The 17,592-nt window shown below is 36.7% G+C and overlaps 1 protein-coding gene across 3 annotated transcripts in view; it reads left to right on the plus strand.

The window, feature by feature from the left end:
- Positions 1 to 549: 549 nt before the first annotated feature.
- Positions 550 to 17,592, plus strand: part of crp (cropped) — a 42,038-nt gene continuing 24,995 nt past the window's right edge. Inside the window, exons 1-2 of one of the 3 annotated variants that reach the window (XM_065354038.1) lie at positions 550 to 1,007; positions 1,947 to 2,181. In XM_065354038.1, the coding sequence (XP_065210110.1) occupies positions 919 to 1,007; positions 1,947 to 2,181 (324 nt within the window). In that variant the 5' untranslated portion in view covers positions 550 to 918. Of the gene's footprint in view, positions 1,008 to 1,044; positions 1,847 to 1,946; positions 2,182 to 17,592 lie in introns of those variants that run through there. The other 2 variants (XM_065354039.1, XM_065354040.1) reach the window with 2 other exon arrangements.

Below are 17,592 nucleotides of genomic sequence, written 5' to 3' on the forward strand. Positions count from 1 at the left end.
TGAAAATAATTCCAAACAATTTAAAACATTTTTTCATCGTGACAAAATCGCCAGATTTTTAATTTCTATTCAATTTTGATTACCTAATCGGCTAATCGAGAAAAATGAGGCGATTGAAAAACCATGAAAAATGATCGAAGAAGTGAATATTTTGTTGATAACGTACGTAGAGATAACATCGAGGAAATCTTTTAGCCTTAAATTCGTGTTTTTATATGAAAATTTTACAAAATAAACAAAATATACGATTTCAATCGAATGTTCTTATTGCAACGAACAAAAACAAATTGTATCGTTCGCATTAATAATATTTTATTGTCTTTAATGATGAATTATATTCCTGTGTTTTTCAGCTACTCCCGAGTATTAAAATAATTCGAAGAAAATAAACGCCAAAATAATATAACGCGTTGAACCATCCAAAAGAGAAAAGACGTGGAAAAAAATTTGAATTCAACGGAATTCTCAGATTCAGATAAAAATCGCCATGTGATAGTTTTCGTCCGGCTACGTGGTAACACTGCGCTTACGAGCACCAACAGCGGCAGCGCTGTTTAACCAGATGATTGTTCGACGCAAAAAGTAGTTCGTCGTAGTTTATCGAATATTACGCAATTATTCGGGTATTTGGCGAATTTAACCCGTTAAATAGTTTAATTAAGTAAATTTACTCGATTTTATTAAGTTTTAGGCGTCGATCGGGTGTGATTTGTGTAAAAAGACATATTGTATACACGGTAAGACGGTATGCTCGGCGTGGTATACAGCTGTTCCCGGTTCCCGCCAAACATCAATTGAGTAGTGTCGTGGTTCCGACGGTAGGAGTGGTTATACGTGAATAATTCCGTTTTATTATTTTCTCAAACGATTGTGAAATTTAAAAAATCGCGGTGAAAAAGTTGTTTTTTAAAAGGAAAAATGACTACACTAGACCGGGGCGAGGAAAAATTGAAATTCGACGATCTGCCGCAGCATTACGATCAAAATGATATAAGCGGATATTGTAGGTGAGTACACTAAATAGCCCAATTCTCTTTATTGTCTTGCGCCTTCTCCTGTGGTTTTTTACACTGTATCACATGTTTTCTGGCATGATTTTTAATTACGACTTTCGGTGTTCGATTCGAATTTCGCGTGTAAATCGACGTTATTGTGCGATAAGAAGCGGTAACTAGAGATGAAATAATCACCCCGACGTCGAATTATCGCCATTCGGTTGTTATTGTCGAGTTTGTTTATTCCGCTGTGTGTGTAAATGCTGCGAAGCAATGAACGTGGCGTTACACTTCGCCGGTGTCAGCTGTTCGACGCCATGTTTTTATGAATGACTCACGTAGTGATATTGATTTTTACGTAATTTTTTCCAATTATTATCGATCATTTTATTGTAAATAAGTGATCGATTCGAGCTAACGAAATACAACGAGTCGCGATCGTGAGAATGATATGTTTCGTCAGCTGATCAGTGTAACGTAACCGTAGATCAGAGTGTTTGAAGTTCGACTCTCGGAGTGCTGATAAAAACGACTATTTTCGTTGATCCGATTCATAAAAAGATGTCGAATGATTCATTTGGAAATTTTCATCGTGTTTCGTAATATTCGTAATCGATTTTCGGTGATTTCAACTCGAACCAAACGTCTGTCTATGTAAATATAGAAATTTCTCGAGTGTTTTTTTCTTCGGTTTCTACGAACAGAGTAGGATAAATTTAGGGCATCTGGTCGAGGAAATAAATAAGTAGAGTACAGTACGTTTTGTGCTTTACTAGAATGGTAAATCCCATAAACACTGGTAATACTACTCGATCATGTACAACGTCTTCTAAACATGATGTCCATGTACGGTAAACTATTCCATATACTAGTTTTACTCTATAAAGATATTTAATTCGAGTAATTAGTCGTGCTAAAGTTGCTACGTTTTTGTATTCTTTTTTTTTACAGTTTGAATAGCGAAAAAGCCGAATCTCCGGTTACGCCGAACATATCTCGTACGACGTCGACATCTGTAGCATCGGTCGTATCGAACGCTGGAAATACTCCTCCATCGTTGGACGAGAAAAGGATGCGACGCGAGATCGCCAATTCCAACGAACGACGGCGAATGCAGTCCATAAATGCTGGATTTCAATCGTTACGTACGTTATTGCCACACCATGAAGGAGAGAAACTTAGCAAGGTAAATTTTTTCGAGTATTTTGGTCGGTTTACTAAGCCTTAAGGGGGCCCTCGAATGGGATTTCGGTTTCGTATCAGACCCAGAAGATGAACGTGTCGGTGGAACGTCGTTTTGGGAGATTGCTGAGTACGTAGGGGTGCCCAAAATTGGTCCTCGTATAACGTCGGTCTGTCGAGTCTCGTCCAATGGTCTGCTCGATATTCAGAGAGGGGTTCAAAATACCAGAAGATGGAGTATCATCGTGGAACGTTGTTTTGGGAGCTTGCTGGGTATCAAGGGGTGCCCAAAATTGGCTCTCGAATACCGCCGGTTTGTCGAATCTCGTCCAATGGTCTGCTTGATATTCAAAGGGGGGAGAGGGGTCAAAATCCCAGAAAATGAAGTATCTGTGGAGCTTGGAGCATCGTTTTGGGAGCTTGCTGGATATCAAGGGGTGCTCAAAATTGGCCCTCGAATACCGCCGGTTTGTCGAATCTCGTTCAATGGTCTGCTCGATATTCAGAGGGGGGCTCAAAATGAATCTTCGTATGCTCCCGGACAGCCCTAGTCCTTCATTCAAATTTTCTGCTCGGAGTGAAGTGGTCCCCAAAATAGATCCATGTGTGTATAATTCGTGAGATATTTCGTCTTGTGTGTCGAACATCGTCTGGATACAAGGTGCCCCCTCCAGGGTGTTCCTTATTTTTGAAAAGTTGGAATTTTGTAGCTCCCCCCCCCCCCCCCCTCAAACATGACCTCGACCTCAGGTGAGAAAATAATTCCTTATTTTTTATTTTTCCGCTATCTGTAAAAAAAAGTGGTGCCAGTAGCCCCCTAAGTGGGGAAAAAATCAAAAAAAAAGTTCTATTCATGAAAATGTTTCTAAATAGTCCCCTTTTTGAGAACAAAATTTCCCCGACCCTTCAACCCATATTGGCCCCCTAATAAGGAGGCCCTCAAAGTTGAAAAAATCACAAAAAATGATAATAAATCAAAGTTCTGGAAAATTTAATGAAAATATCTCATTTCTGCATCAGAATTGTTCTACATAACCCCCTTTTCAAGAAAAAACCATTTTTGGACCCCCAAATGATTTTGGCTCTCTTGCATGAGGCCCCTCAAATTTGGGAAAAAATAATAGAAAAAATATTTTGAATTGATGTCTGTAGAATTTTTTTGAAAATGTTTTATTTATGTGCAGAATCTTTCTGAATGAGCACTTTTTCCAAGAACCCCCCCCCCCCCGTCTCCCAAATCATGTTGGTTACCTGTAAAGTCCCTCAATGTTGAAAAAAATCAACAAAAAAATGAAAGATTCATATCTTATACAAATTTTTTGATGATGTTTCATTTCTCAGCAGAGTACTTTTAGATAACCACTTTTTCAAGAAAAGCGCCCTTTTGTCCTCCAAATGATGCTGGTCCATTTTTATGAGACCGCCAAAATTGAAGAATATTGAGAAAGATGAAAATTGATGTCTATTGTCTATGGAAATTTTTCATCTCTGTGCAGAATGCTTCTAGATAATTATTTTTTCCGGAAAAACATTTTCTCAGTCCCCTCTGCAATGTTCACCCACCTACATAGATGATAAGTTAGTAGAGATCCACGAAGCTTATTTATTTTTTTTTTTTTTAATGGAGGTGAAGTCTCCTCTGCAAAGATAGTTTCAAGTCATGGATATTTTTTTTTTTTTGCTTTAAACTTGAAAATTAAATCTTATTGATAGGGATTCTTGACGATTTTTTCCAAGTTTTCAAGTCTTACATTATAAAATATCAGAACGTCAATAAGTCTTCTGTGAAAATTTGACATACGAGTAGGTTAATTTTATTACAAAACGTCCACTTCAATGTTTCTCAAAGTCAAAATTCAGAAATTTGTCCTTTTTCTACAAGTTTTTGAAAGTCTGACATAGGTAGTGCTTTTCTGATGAAGATCGACCAAATCCAAGGATTAGAATATGGAAGAAAAAAATGTAATAATATTCATCTTTTTTCATTTTCTGGGGAAGGAGACATAGACAAGTTCCACCTTTTCATCATGTAGACAGGTCATAAAATATGTAACAGTATTTCTAATGAAAATGGACCAAATCCAAGGATTATGATGTGAAAAAAAGTAAAAATTTCAATTTTTCTGATTTCTCTTATATTTTGAGATGGGAGAGGGGAGAGAGGCGTGCTCCCTAGCACGACTCATTTTTACTAACGTGATTGAAGAAGCTTTTCTCGTGAAACTCGACAACAATTTAGGGTGTCAATAAATATTTTTTCACTAGTATGTAGGCATAAATATGAGCTCTCCCCTCTAATCCACTGGTTAGTTTTGGGTGGAGGTGGGGGGCTAAAATTGGTATATAGGTTGATTTTACGTAAGTAGGGACCAGAGATGCTAAGTTACCGGTAATTTATAATTGGGTAACTTACCAGTAACTTACCGGTAAGTTACCGGTAATTTAAGTAACTTATAAATTTTCACTGAAATGGTTCTGAACATCAGAATTGAGATGAAGGTTACCTTGAAATTATCCATAACATCCAACAACTGACAGAAATGGATAGGGACTTGTGTAGATGTCCCATTTTTGCGCCTTTGGGCTTGGGCAATACAAAAATTGCTGCCCCTTGCTTTCAATTACCAAAAAATTCCTAATCAGAGTGCACCAGCATTTTCTATTACAAAAAGAGAACTGTGAAGAGAAGAGAAGAGAACTGTATTAACCAGTTGCAAGAATGAAATTAAGGCAAAAAAAAATTATGTTTTCTCAATCTCAAGACCAATCATTTCTCAAGTTAAAGTTCAAACTTCAGAGCATTCAAATCAAACAAAAAAAAACGAACACTTTTGAAGATTTGTAATAGGTACCTATCTAGGTATTGAAAGTAGTCAAGTAATGCAGTGTGCTTCAACAAAATTAAAATTTACAGCTTTATTTTACCTCGCAATTCAATTCATTTTTTTTTGATTTTACAATTTATTATTTATAGTATAGGTCATCTCACAAGAAGTAGATATGTATGTATGTACCTACTCTCTAAATTTGAAACAGTCAAATTTCACTGTTAAGAAGGCAAAATCCAAAATGTCATCACTGAAATAAACAGTGAAAAAGTACTGCAAAAGTCAGTTATTTAAAATTTTTTACTGCTGACCAAGCTGATCACAGTAGTTTTTCACTGATCAACACAGTACCTACCTACCTACCTACCTAAATAAATAATGATTCATTTTTGACTGATCAGTTCAGTAAATAATTCACTTTTGAATTTTGATTTGACTGATCAGATCAGAAAATTATTTACTGAAAAATGAAAATCCAGTCTAAAACTATAGTTTACAAGAAGCCAGAATGTTGTCATACCCTACTGTTAAGTGCTATACAGTAAAATTTGACTCTTTTAAATTTAGAGAGTACAAATTGTAATTTGTTGTATCTAGACAGCTACAGCAGTACATGCAAAACATCAAAAAGTACCCATGCCAACATTTCTGTTGAAAATTTATAAATTACCGCGGTAACTTATGGTAATTTATGTCATGGTAACTTACCGGTAACTTACCGGTAAGTTCTCGGGTAAGTTACCGCGGTAAGTTTCCATGCATCTCTGGTAGGGACTTAACTGAGGTGTTAGAACTAGAAAGTTCAAAATTTTAAAAATTTTGCCTGGTACTTTGATTTTTTCATGTAAGATATAGGAAAATTGAGGGGCCCACCGGCACGACTTTTTTCACCTAGGGGGCTGAAATTTTCGGGGCATCATTTTCTCACCTAAGGTCATGGTTTTGGGGGGTGGGAGCGAAAAAAATCGAGAAAAAAAATTTCACCATATAAATAAGGTACACCCTTCTGCGTGGAACGTGGTTTTGGGAGCTTGCTGGATACGAAGGGGTGCCCAAAATTGGCCCCCGAATATTGTCGGGTCTGTCGAATCTCGTCCAATAGTCAACTCGATATTCAGAGGGGGGCACAAAATGGATCTTCGTATGCTGCAGGACAGCTCTAGTCCTTCATTCAAATTTTCTGCTTGGAGTGAAGGGGTGCCCGAAATAGATCCATGTATATAATTCATGTCTGTCGAACATCGTCTGGATACAAGGTTGCCCCCAAATTTCAATCCCCAGGTACCCCACCGGATATTTAGTTTATCAATCGAACATCACATCCGCGGATACTCTGCTCGGTACAAAGGGGCCCCACACTCATTATCACATCCTTCCCAAAGTATCATTCTGATATCTCCATTCTACATAATATCTTTCAACACAGATAATAAAGGTTTATTAGAAGAAGAAGAAGAAAAAAGAGTCTCTAAACAAATAAGTTCGTATCACGAGAACCAAATATATCCATTCCAAATGCTATGTACACATGTCCAACCCAAACCTTCCCTTTTTTTTTTTCTTCCTCCATACGTTACGTGAACTCGATGTTTCTACATATCAACACGTTTTCGGTTTTTGAGACCCCGATGCGTGTAAATATTTGACAAAGTGGAAGGTGCATTTGGTGGAAATCTCGATTTTGTTGCACACCTGATGATCTGGATCGTGTATTGTCCACATTCCCCCGCACCCTTCACCCTTTCCACGACCTCAGCCATTGTGTACATCTTGGTATCAGCAGCGTTTTCTTCATCATATGTGTATTATGTGTGGTGTAAGTTGCGCACCCTGTAAAAATTAACATCTGCTCCAGCACTCGGTTCGCGTTATTGTACGTTTCGTCTGCGAGTATATTTTCGTTCTCTGGAACGTATGCGTATGAAATGAAAAAAAAAAAGAACTGCTTCGAACGAATGAATTATGTGTACATATTATTATTGTAAGAAAAGGAGTATTGAATAATATGCGTTGTAGATAAGGAAAAAAATATCATTTCCGTCTTCTTGTCGTCCTGTCCTTATCGAGGATAGAATTATTTTGTTTTAGCCTGAGAATGAGAATACTGTCAACATTGCGTGAGATTGTATTATTTCAAGATGGAAATTAGTGAGTGCACGATCGACATCAATGAAAAAAGAAATTATTTCAGCATTTATAAGTGAAGAAGAACACGATAAATGCAGGAGAAATGAAATATGTAAACTGTAAAACGTGTGTCGTACGAGCTAACAGATTTGGGAATTACACCGTGTGAAGAGGAAGGGAGAGGGGAGTGCAGAACCATATGACGAATTTTTTAACGCGCAGTTTACGGTTCCTGAAGGCCGAAGTACGAAAAACCGCCGAAATTGTGGCTGATATTGCATCATTTTTCGTTTTTTGATGAGTCGAAGGGCGCGAATAGTGTCGATTTTTTTGGTTTAATGTTTTGAAAGTTTTCAAAATATGTGCCGAGTTGAAGGAAAGGTACAAAAATGGTTGAAATTTTACGAATGTTGCGTCATTTATGTGGTTTTGGAGGCCATATGGATGCGTGACTGAGCCTGTTTCTGTATTTTGGAATTTTTTTCGAGTGTGAAAATGTCTTGAAAAGTACAAACATTTTTAGAGATTTCTTCTCCCCTCCCCTTCACCTCATTTCGATGTCATATTCAGTATTGAATGTTTATACGCCTATCCTGAATGAAATTTGCGAATGATCAGTGTTTCCATGTTCGTTTGAGGGGGAAGGGGGGCTGAATTTTCTTTTCGAAATGCAGAAACAATGTTTTTTGATGAATTTGTCTGTGGTAAGAATTTTCATATTCCTTTGAAAGGGACGCGAAGAGGCGCAGAAATTTTTTAAAAATGTAGAAATTGAGTTTGAATAAATGTGCGAGTCAATCGAGTAAAAAAAAAATGGAAAACTTGAACTTAGTTTGTTCGTTGAGATTTTTTTATGAAAAAATTGAAATTTTAGTTTTTTTATGCATGAAAAAATGCTAGATTTTTGTTTGTCTAGTGGAAATGAAATTTCACAGTTCACATTTTCAAAATGAGTCGGTGCATTTTCTTTTTTCATTTATTTGTAAAACCGCTGCTCTGCTACCATTTTGCATTGGAGACTTGGTTTCTTAGCTGCTTCTATGAATGTAAAATCCATTCAGGGTATCTAACAGGGACTTTGTTCATTAGGGTGTCCATTCTCCTGGAAAGTCAGGGAAATTGGTCGGTCTGAAAATATCAGGGGATTTTGTAATTTTCACGAAAAATCCCTGGAATTTTGAAAAAACGATCAATTACAAACTTCGGATATGAGCCTGTGATGAGAGAAAAGCATCAATTTTCACTTCTCAATTCACAAATTTTCGAACACTTTTGCCCCCACTTCGCTCAGTCTTTGTTTTCTTTTCTTTTTCAACATCTGAATGAAAAATTTATTTTAAATAATTTAGTTTTAAAACCAAAAAATTAACTTCTTACAAAAAAACATTGTTTTTATGCCTTGTGAAATACAAATTTTCAAGAGCTTTCGCCCTCGCTTGGGCATGTTCTATTTTCTTTTTCAAAATCAACTTCCTTCAAAAAACATCATTCAAATTCTAAAATTTTGAAAAACCCAAAAAATAAACTCGTTTTTAGGCATCTTGAAATAAGCATTTTCAAAAACTCTCGACTCAGTCAGTTTGAAGAGAAAATTATGAATAAAATCACCCCCCCCCCCCCGACAACTTCTTTGAATTAAAGTATGGGGTAGGTCGAAGTATGTATTAAAAATTGTAATAAAAGGATCTGGGAAATCGAGAAAAGTCAGGGAAAATGACTTGCCAAACATAATGGACGCCCTGTTAATTTTTTGTGTAACTGGAGGGGAAGGGGTGGGGGTGGGGGTCGAGTAGAGTTTTCTGAAAATTTTGTTGAATAAAGGTAGTGACAAAAAGTATCTAGTGATTTTTTTCAAAAAAAATTCCGTTAGATACCATGCCATTGTTGAATTCTTTTTCTAATGAAAACCTGCTGCTCTGCTACTGTGCTACAATGTCAGACTGTGTTTCCTCAGGTTTGATACCTAATTGCCCGTTATGTTGTTGAATTAGGGTGTCTGCCAGGTCGCAATTTCGATTATGGATCGCGAAAGTCGCGAAAAAGTTGCAATTTTTATCAAAGTTTTTGAGTTTGCGTTTGTTCTCTAGAGTTCTTAATCAATAATCGATGATGAACCAGTGCTCTGCTACCGCACAATGCCATGAATACCTTTTTCTCGAGGTGTTTCCACGAATAGAACATCCTATCATTTAATTTGTTGTTCTTGCTCTGTAAAAAAAAAAACCATGCTCTGCTACCATGCTTCACTTCTGGAATTTTTTTCTTTTGTCAGTCTCATAGATTATTTTTTTCATGATGCAATTTTTATAAAATTCCCTTTGTTTCTTCACGTATTTCAAATTGAAGGAATGCAACATCCTGTTGAATTCATTATTCAATGATGAAACCACTGCTCTGCTACCATGTTACATTTTGAGCATTTTTTTCTTACGATGTTGATGCTTTCACAAATGCGAACTCATGTCATTTTATTTTTTTACTCAATAAAAAACCACTGCTCTGCTACCATGCTTCAATTTTAGTATTGTTTCTTCTATTCATCTCATTGATCCTTTCTTTTATGCTATTTTCACTGAATTTCACGTAGTTTCTTCGTAAGTATTTCAAATTGAAAGGGTGCAACATCCTGTTGGATTCTTCATGTCAAGATGAAACCACAGCTCTGCTACCATGTTATACATTTCGAGTGGTTTTTTTTTCAACGATGCTTCTGCGAATGGATATCTGTGTCCATCGTCTTTTTTTGAGCTTTTTCGTGCCAATTTATCCAATTTGATCGAGTACGGGAAAACATGTCGAATTATTGTGTACCTATAATACCATCCTACTAGTCGGAAGTACTCGTATTATGACGCTCATTCAAAATGAATGAGAATCAATGATGACTTTCTAACGACGTTCGTATATTATTTCCTCCCTTCTTCGTCCGCTTTCTGCATCATTTACATATTTTCCCCTTCGCACGATGATGGTTTTGTCCAATGCCAATTCCAGGAAAAAATTCATTACGAAATCGAGTTCGTCGAAACGAGAACTAATAATATCCTTCGTATACGTATGTAGGTACGTACTACATATAACAATACATTCATTTGGCAAATTACCTATATCGATAATTTAGCTAATGAATTTAACGTTTGTGTGTTCGTTTCTTTCTCTCTTCTGTACATACGTCTGTCTTTCTCTATCTCGCATTGGTACTCCTTTGTAATCGCATACCTACCGTGTACGATTCTACAGCTAGCCCACAACACTGCGACTCCTCGTATTGAGTGAGTGAGGTAGGAGGTTACCTTATTTTAGCTCTCATTCTCTAAAATACGTACTCGAAGTTTGTACGTACATAAGTACGTTCTCGGTTCACGTTTCGGGGGCCTAATAGTGGCGAAATTTCATTAGCTACAATAGGCATTTGACCTTACACGCGACATCGGAAAAACGACTATTAATCACCGGCGTAAATTTACGTCTTAATCCATTCACCCTTGCTCGATTTATTAACATCGCGCGCGTCATACTCATACGTACTACGTATGCCATGTGAATTGACTGACTATGGGAGAGAAATGAGTAGAGAGGGAGCTGAAAACCACATGTACTCGTATGTGTGTGTAGGAACACGCCACTCACCTACTCGTACAACAATAATAAAAATACACAATGTGATATGTATTGGGAGGAGAAGAAGAAGAACAGGGAAGAGGAGGAAACCAGAGCGAAAGACCTTATAACTGAGCAAAAGCAAAGCAAAAAAAAAGAAAAAGAAATGGCAATAGAGAACTCGCCGGGGGTAAAATTAATGGCGCTAATTTATTATATTTGTTTGCTTTCGACATACTACGTATGTATGTATGTATTCTCGAAGAAAAAATATATAATATCGCTAAATTGAAATGGTTTCTGGCCTGTAGGTTGAGTGCAGAGATGGAAGTACGAGACTGTGAGGAGTACAATTTTTCATCGATATCGTAGCTGCGGTCGTAGAGCTCTTCTTGGAGTAGCATTGAGTCGTATATGTGGTGTGATTTTCCATTCGTATAGAAGTATGTAGATGTATGAGAAGAGTACACTGTATACAGGATAGAGTAGAGAAGATGTATGTATGTGTAGAGTGTAAGTGCTGTGTTCACGTACGTATGTAGATGTGCATATGGAATGGAGAGAGAGTGTAGGTATATTTAGCGCACAACCGTCCTTACTACGGTCGTTGGTTCGTACTTCGTATACGTACGTACATCTACATAGACCCCGATATCGTAGTGTGTGTACTGTGTAGTGTGTATACTACGTGTAGGCAAAGTGGTGATGGACAAAAAAGAGGAGGCTAAGTAGTGGTCGTAATGTATACGTGTAGTAGTCGTAGTTGAAATAATAAATTGATGATATGCGCGGCGCGTGCGTAGTACTTATGGTACATATGGTACGTAGTATGGTGTACTGTACGAGTATTTGTGCTGTGTTTGTGATGGTGGTCGTCTTAGTCTTCGTTATGTGTATTGGGAGAGGTCGACGATTCAGCAGAAACTATTTTAAATGACAGACTATATTACCTATAAACTTGATGACGTAATCGTTTCGTTATTCATTAACGACGACGGCGTACCGACGTGTAACGGCGCAATTGGATAAACCATCGCCTGTCCGCGTCCCAGTCGTCGTCATCGTGATACGATGGAATGCCATCAGAATGGCTGACAAGTACATACTAGCTCGAACGTCTAGGTTCTAAAGAAAATATACGTGTCTTGTCTTCTCTGGGCTATAATAAGTAATTTAGCGAGTGAATGATCACAAATGACCCTCGATCGGAAGATATTCGTGAATTGCCAAAAGTCGATATCCTGTGTTGAAAATTTCGAAATGTGAACTTCCAGTTGTGAGGTGATTTCGTTGTGATTGGAGGTATTGGAAAATTGGTCACTTTTCTTCATTCTTTTCCATTCTGAGCAGAATGATTTTGTGTACAAATTATAGAAATGGGAATAAAATACCAAAAAAAAAGGGGCAAAAATTGGTCAACATGTCAACATTTTCTCAGAGGGCGAAAATTTGAAAAATTTTGCTTTTTTACTTCTCAAAACACACATTTTTGAAAGTTTTTGGCGTCGATTCGCTCGGGCTTGTTTTCTTTTCTTTTTCAAAATTGTAATTTATGAAAAAATATCATTCTTTGAAATTTTTAAATATTGGAAAAATGAACTCTCAAATTTTAAAAGCCAAAAAATCAACTCCTTGCATAGAAAACCATCGTTTTTAGTTCTCTCAAAATACAAATTTTCAAAAACTTTTGCCCTCGCTTCGTTACGCCCAATTTATTTCTTGTTTTGAAATTTAAAAATTCACATTTGAGCCCTCGAAAATCCAAAACAGAAAATATGAATTTTTATGAGTCATAACCCCCCCCCCCCCCCCAAAAAGCCTCCGTGTAGTTTCATCCCTACAAAATGGGGCTGTGAATAAAATACCAAAGAATGGGGCAAAAATTGATCAGAATTTTCTCGGAGCGCGAAAATTTGAAAAAAAACTGCTTTTTTACTTCTTGAAACACAAGTTTTTGAAAGCTTTTTGGCGTCGATTCGTTCGGGCTTGTTTTCTATTCTTTTTCAAAATTGAAATTTCTGAAAAAATATTCAAATTTCAAAGTAAAAAAATAAACTCTTGAATTTTTAAATCCAAAAAATGAACTCCTTCCGTAAAAACCATCGTTTCTAGTTCTCTCAAAATACAAATTTTCAAAAACTTTTGCCCTTGCTTCGTTCGGGCCAATTTTTTTCTTGTTTTAATATTGAAAAATTCACATTTGGGCCCCCAAAAATCCAAAACAGAAAATGAAATTTTTTATAAGTCATAATTACGAATATAATATCAATCAGCAAAATTGATATTTTTTTCTCTATATCAGTCTACAAATTTTCAGTCGGACTTCTCCTCCCCTCCCCCCCCCCTAAAACTCCTCTGAAACCCGATTCGAATTATAACCCAAAACGAACCCAAGAAACCGAACTGAAAGCCATATAAAAAAAGAGGTGTTAGAATCTTGTTGGAAAGATGTGAATGAAAATTTAAACTGAAGAAACCATTTGGAAAAAGTATTGAAATCACTGAAAACTTCGGGTTACTATTTTTCATCGAACCCAACCTGAATCTGAAACCATTTCTACCAGAAAACGAGATTACTTTTTCATGAAACCGAAACTTAACCCAAAACAACAACACAACTTTGTGTGAACCTGAAATAGATCTCAACTCGTTTCAAATCCAGACCTCGAAACCAAAATCCAAATCATTCCGGGCCAAACAGTCTTGGTTCTACTACTTTGTTGCAAAACCCCTAATGCAAAGCGTCTGCAAGGTCATCAAAGTCACCCTTTTGGACTAAACGTCATGAAAGTGATCAAAAAGTCGTCTTTTTGGCCAAAAATTAAACCCAAACACCTAAAAGTAATCAAATATTTTCAAAATTGAATGATAATTTTGTCAAAAATGCGGAACGTTTTGTAAAAATTATTGTTGAATTGGCATCTCAATTACTGAATTGAGCAGAATTTTGTCAAAATTTGTTAAAATGCCATAAAAATTATTTACATTGGCTGAAAATTGGTGAAACAATTGGGGAAAATATCGAAATGAAATTGCGAAAAAATCATATGTATAAAGCACACTGAATTGTGAGTGAAAACCCCCGACGTGATGGAATTTTTTCATTATTTTCCCATAATAAGCGAAAAATTCACTAAAAGTCGCTCGTCAAAGTTGAATTTCAAACCTATGTAATTTATAAAAAAAAAGTCGTCCAAAAGTGGAAATTGGTAATTTAATTTGAAAATCACCAAAAGGATGAATTTTTTCACTTGGAGGTTCAAAGAATATCAAGAGACAAAATAATGTTCAACTTTTGATTCTGTGCAAGAAATTGCCCCGAAATTTTCTGCCTTCAGTTTTTCAGAATTATCTTGGAAAACCGATTGTATAGTCTGTCTCATTTAACTTGACCATTACCAATACTTACACACTACTCTATCGCATTGTGTAAATACAACGAACAGTTGCCACAAATAATTTCAAAAGAAAACAAGTGGTAAAGTCAACACCACCTTACGTGGCAAATGCAGCAAAGTAAAGCAAATGAACAATGCTGATTTTTTTTTTTTTTTTAATAAAAATGAATTTGAAACTTAGTTACTTAGTTATTTGAAGATAATTTGAAGTAATAAGCACGATCTTTAATGATAATAATGGAAAATAACATGAAAAATGTAATTTTAATTGTGAAAATAGGTACTGATAACATAACATTTACAGTATTTTCATTTTTGGAAGCCAGTAAATATTATTTTTCATGGGCAATGCTTGACTTTGTTGTATTATGTAACGAAATTATGCAGTTGTAAACATCAAAACATTGCACATTTTGGCAACGTAGGAAATTTTTGAGAGGTCAAGTTAAATGAGACAGACTATAGAAGATAATATTTTCATTTTTCATTTTTTCCATCGACTGTTTTTCAATACATATATTGATTTGATGACTGGTCTACAGTCACTTCTTTCTAGTCATACTGTATTTTCTACCCCATGGGCCATGGTATTAAAAAGAGAGCATTGATAGAAAAAATCCCGAGTATTTTTCCATGAAATTTTATGAAAAAAGATTTCTTTTAATTTCTGTACTTTTCTTTGACAAATTTTTTAATCTGATAGAGTGCTGCAGAGTTGAATGGAAACTTACACATATTTGTGGATTTTTTTTTTTGTAACATGAAAATCGGTTCTAAAAAAAATAAAGTATTTTGAATGTGGTTTTTAAATCTACAAATTTTTTTAGTGTGGAAATTTCCAAAGCATTTCTAATTCCTCCCCCTATCCAAAGTAGGAAATGTTTTCTGGTATTACAATAAGCAAAAAATTGATAAAAACGAAAGGAAGTGGTGGGACAGAAAGCAAAATGCCAGCTTACAAAAGAAAGAGTTATTTAAATGAATAATCAGAAGGGTAGAAGTAAAAACAAGGTGAGTTTACGAGTGGTAGTAACTAATGATAGAGAGCCATCATGTATGAACTGGCACCTTTTCTACAGAACACATACGATGACATATGTCATTTGAGAGGGAATGAAGGAGAAATCGCGACCACATAACAGTCTCTACTGGAAAGGTATGCCTATACTTTAATGCATGCAGAATACTACAACCAACAAACTGCCTGTGCTGTCAGAAAAGAATTGTAGAAAAAACGTGGTTGTTTATTTTTATCGAACACGTGCTCTTGGATTGTTTTTTCGCGAATTTAAATCAAAAAAATGCCATTTCCGGATAGGAAATGAGATAGCTTTGACTGATGCAAAGGCTCGTGTGGTTTGGAAATTTGTCGAAGTGAGTTGTGGGGTTTGAGAAATTTCCTGTTATTAAAAGTTGAAGAGTTGGGTAGGTATAGATTGTTGAAATAAGTGTGGGAAAATGCAGAAAATTGTACAAAAATTGACATGGAATTTTCAAGTCTGATGCATACGTCTTCGAGATTACAAAAAAAAAAAATAAAACTTGAATTAATTCGCAATTGTAGCAAGAAAAACAAACGAACACCTGTTTAAATAAAGAAAAAGCTGCCGTGTAAGAGGAGTCTGAGGTAAAACTGATGTTATTTTTACCTGCATAAACGTAAGGAAAAAAAGGGGAAGCTTGTGAGAGAAAAATCTTTAAATAATCTGGAAATATGCTATATACTGCTCGCGAATAAATCAAAAATACCTATTCGAAGGGGGAAAATACAAAACAGCAGGGACGCTACGAATCCGAAGGAGAAGAAAAAGGTGTATATATATAATAGTATCGACGTAAGAGATGAACAAAAGGCATCCTCCTCCATCCAGGACCTTTTCAAATCACTCCTTACGTAAGAGAATTTTCCCTTCGATCCGTCACCATCTCCACCTTGCGCTTACACACGTTTTACACCTTTTCAAAAAAAAAAAAAAGAGATGGGATGATGAATGTTGTAGATGACGCGCAGGTGATGACGATATTTTTAACAACGATTCGCCGAGATGAGAATGAGAGTGGTAGCTGTGTCTCTTCTCTACCTACGCTTTTGTATACGACTCGGTTTTGTAGCGATTATTCGCGGATCCAGATCACCTTTTTGCATGAGGAATTGAGGAGCATTTCGCGCACAGTATTGGAATTTTGAGAATTCCGTCAGCGAAACGCGAAATTATTGGCTTGCCGGCGAAAAAATAGCGAAGAGAGGGAATCGAAGTTCGAACGTTATACTTTGTATGCTCGGTACTTTACCTACCTGCTTGCCTGCCTACGTATATGGCACGTTTACAGTGCAGACTTTCAGGAGAGTCGATACACAGATGATTGTATATAGAGTGTGGATACTGCTGTAACTCGTGATATGAACGCCGCGACGACGGCGGTGCCTATAAATAAAGAAGCAATGGGAGGCAGGGTAGAGGGGGCAGACGACGACGCAGTATGGGCTACGTTTACGATCCCGACGACGAGGACGCCTGACGTGTTCGCGTTGTATACAAATAACAGCTGACAATTATGTGTGGTTGTGGCGTGTTTTGTATATTCATTCACTTGCCGCTGTGTACAAACACACAGACACACTCGCACACAAACATCCGCATTTTTACGCCAGCAAATTGTAGTATTTTTGATGTGTATCGGGTCAGGCCATGGCAGTCGTCTCTGTTTTGATTTTTTTGCTCAATGGATTGTGGTAGTCTTGAAATGGAGTCGAGGGTTGAGATTGAGAATGAGGCCAGATTTTGCGTTGGTTTTTATTTAGGTGGTGGAGAGATTGTGGTGTGAAGATTTTCTTAATTGGAGCTTCATTGTAGAGTGTTCCCAGGAAATGTTGATGGAAATTCTGCTTACAGAACTGACGTTCCTGAATGATCCAAGGCTTCATTTCAGGAAGTACTACTGCTGAAGTGATCTCTGGCTTCATTTCAGGAAGTAGAAATTCTGAAATCATTAAGGAACCCTCCTGATGGACCCAATGGATTTCGCAGTGATGTACCAGCAACTGGAAGTTTCCTCAGTGGAGTTAGCTCTTTTCGGATGACTTTTCAGGTCATGACTCTGAGAATACCACCCTGATGATGTCACTGAGGAAATCTCCTGGTGAACCCAAAGGATTCTTCAGTGATGTGCCAGCAACTGAAAGTTTCCTCAATGCAAGTCATCAACTGGAAGACGGAAGTTTCCTGAGTGAAGTTAACCCTCTTTGGATTTCTCTTCAGGTCCAAACTCTCCTCGAGAACCACAGTGATGATACCACTCTTAGGAAAGCGCTTGCTGCACTCAAAGGATTTTTCAGTAATGTGTCAGCAATTGGAAGTTTCCTCAGTGAAGTCTTTAACTGAAGGTTTGAAGTTTCCTGAATGCAGTTAGCCCTCTTTGGGATTTCTCTTCAGGTCCGAACTCTCCTTGAGAAACACAGTG

The sequence above is a fragment of the Planococcus citri genome, chromosome 3 (genome assembly GCF_950023065.1).
Source record: "Planococcus citri chromosome 3, ihPlaCitr1.1, whole genome shotgun sequence".
Classification (NCBI taxonomy): domain Eukaryota; kingdom Metazoa; phylum Arthropoda; class Insecta; order Hemiptera; family Pseudococcidae; genus Planococcus; species Planococcus citri.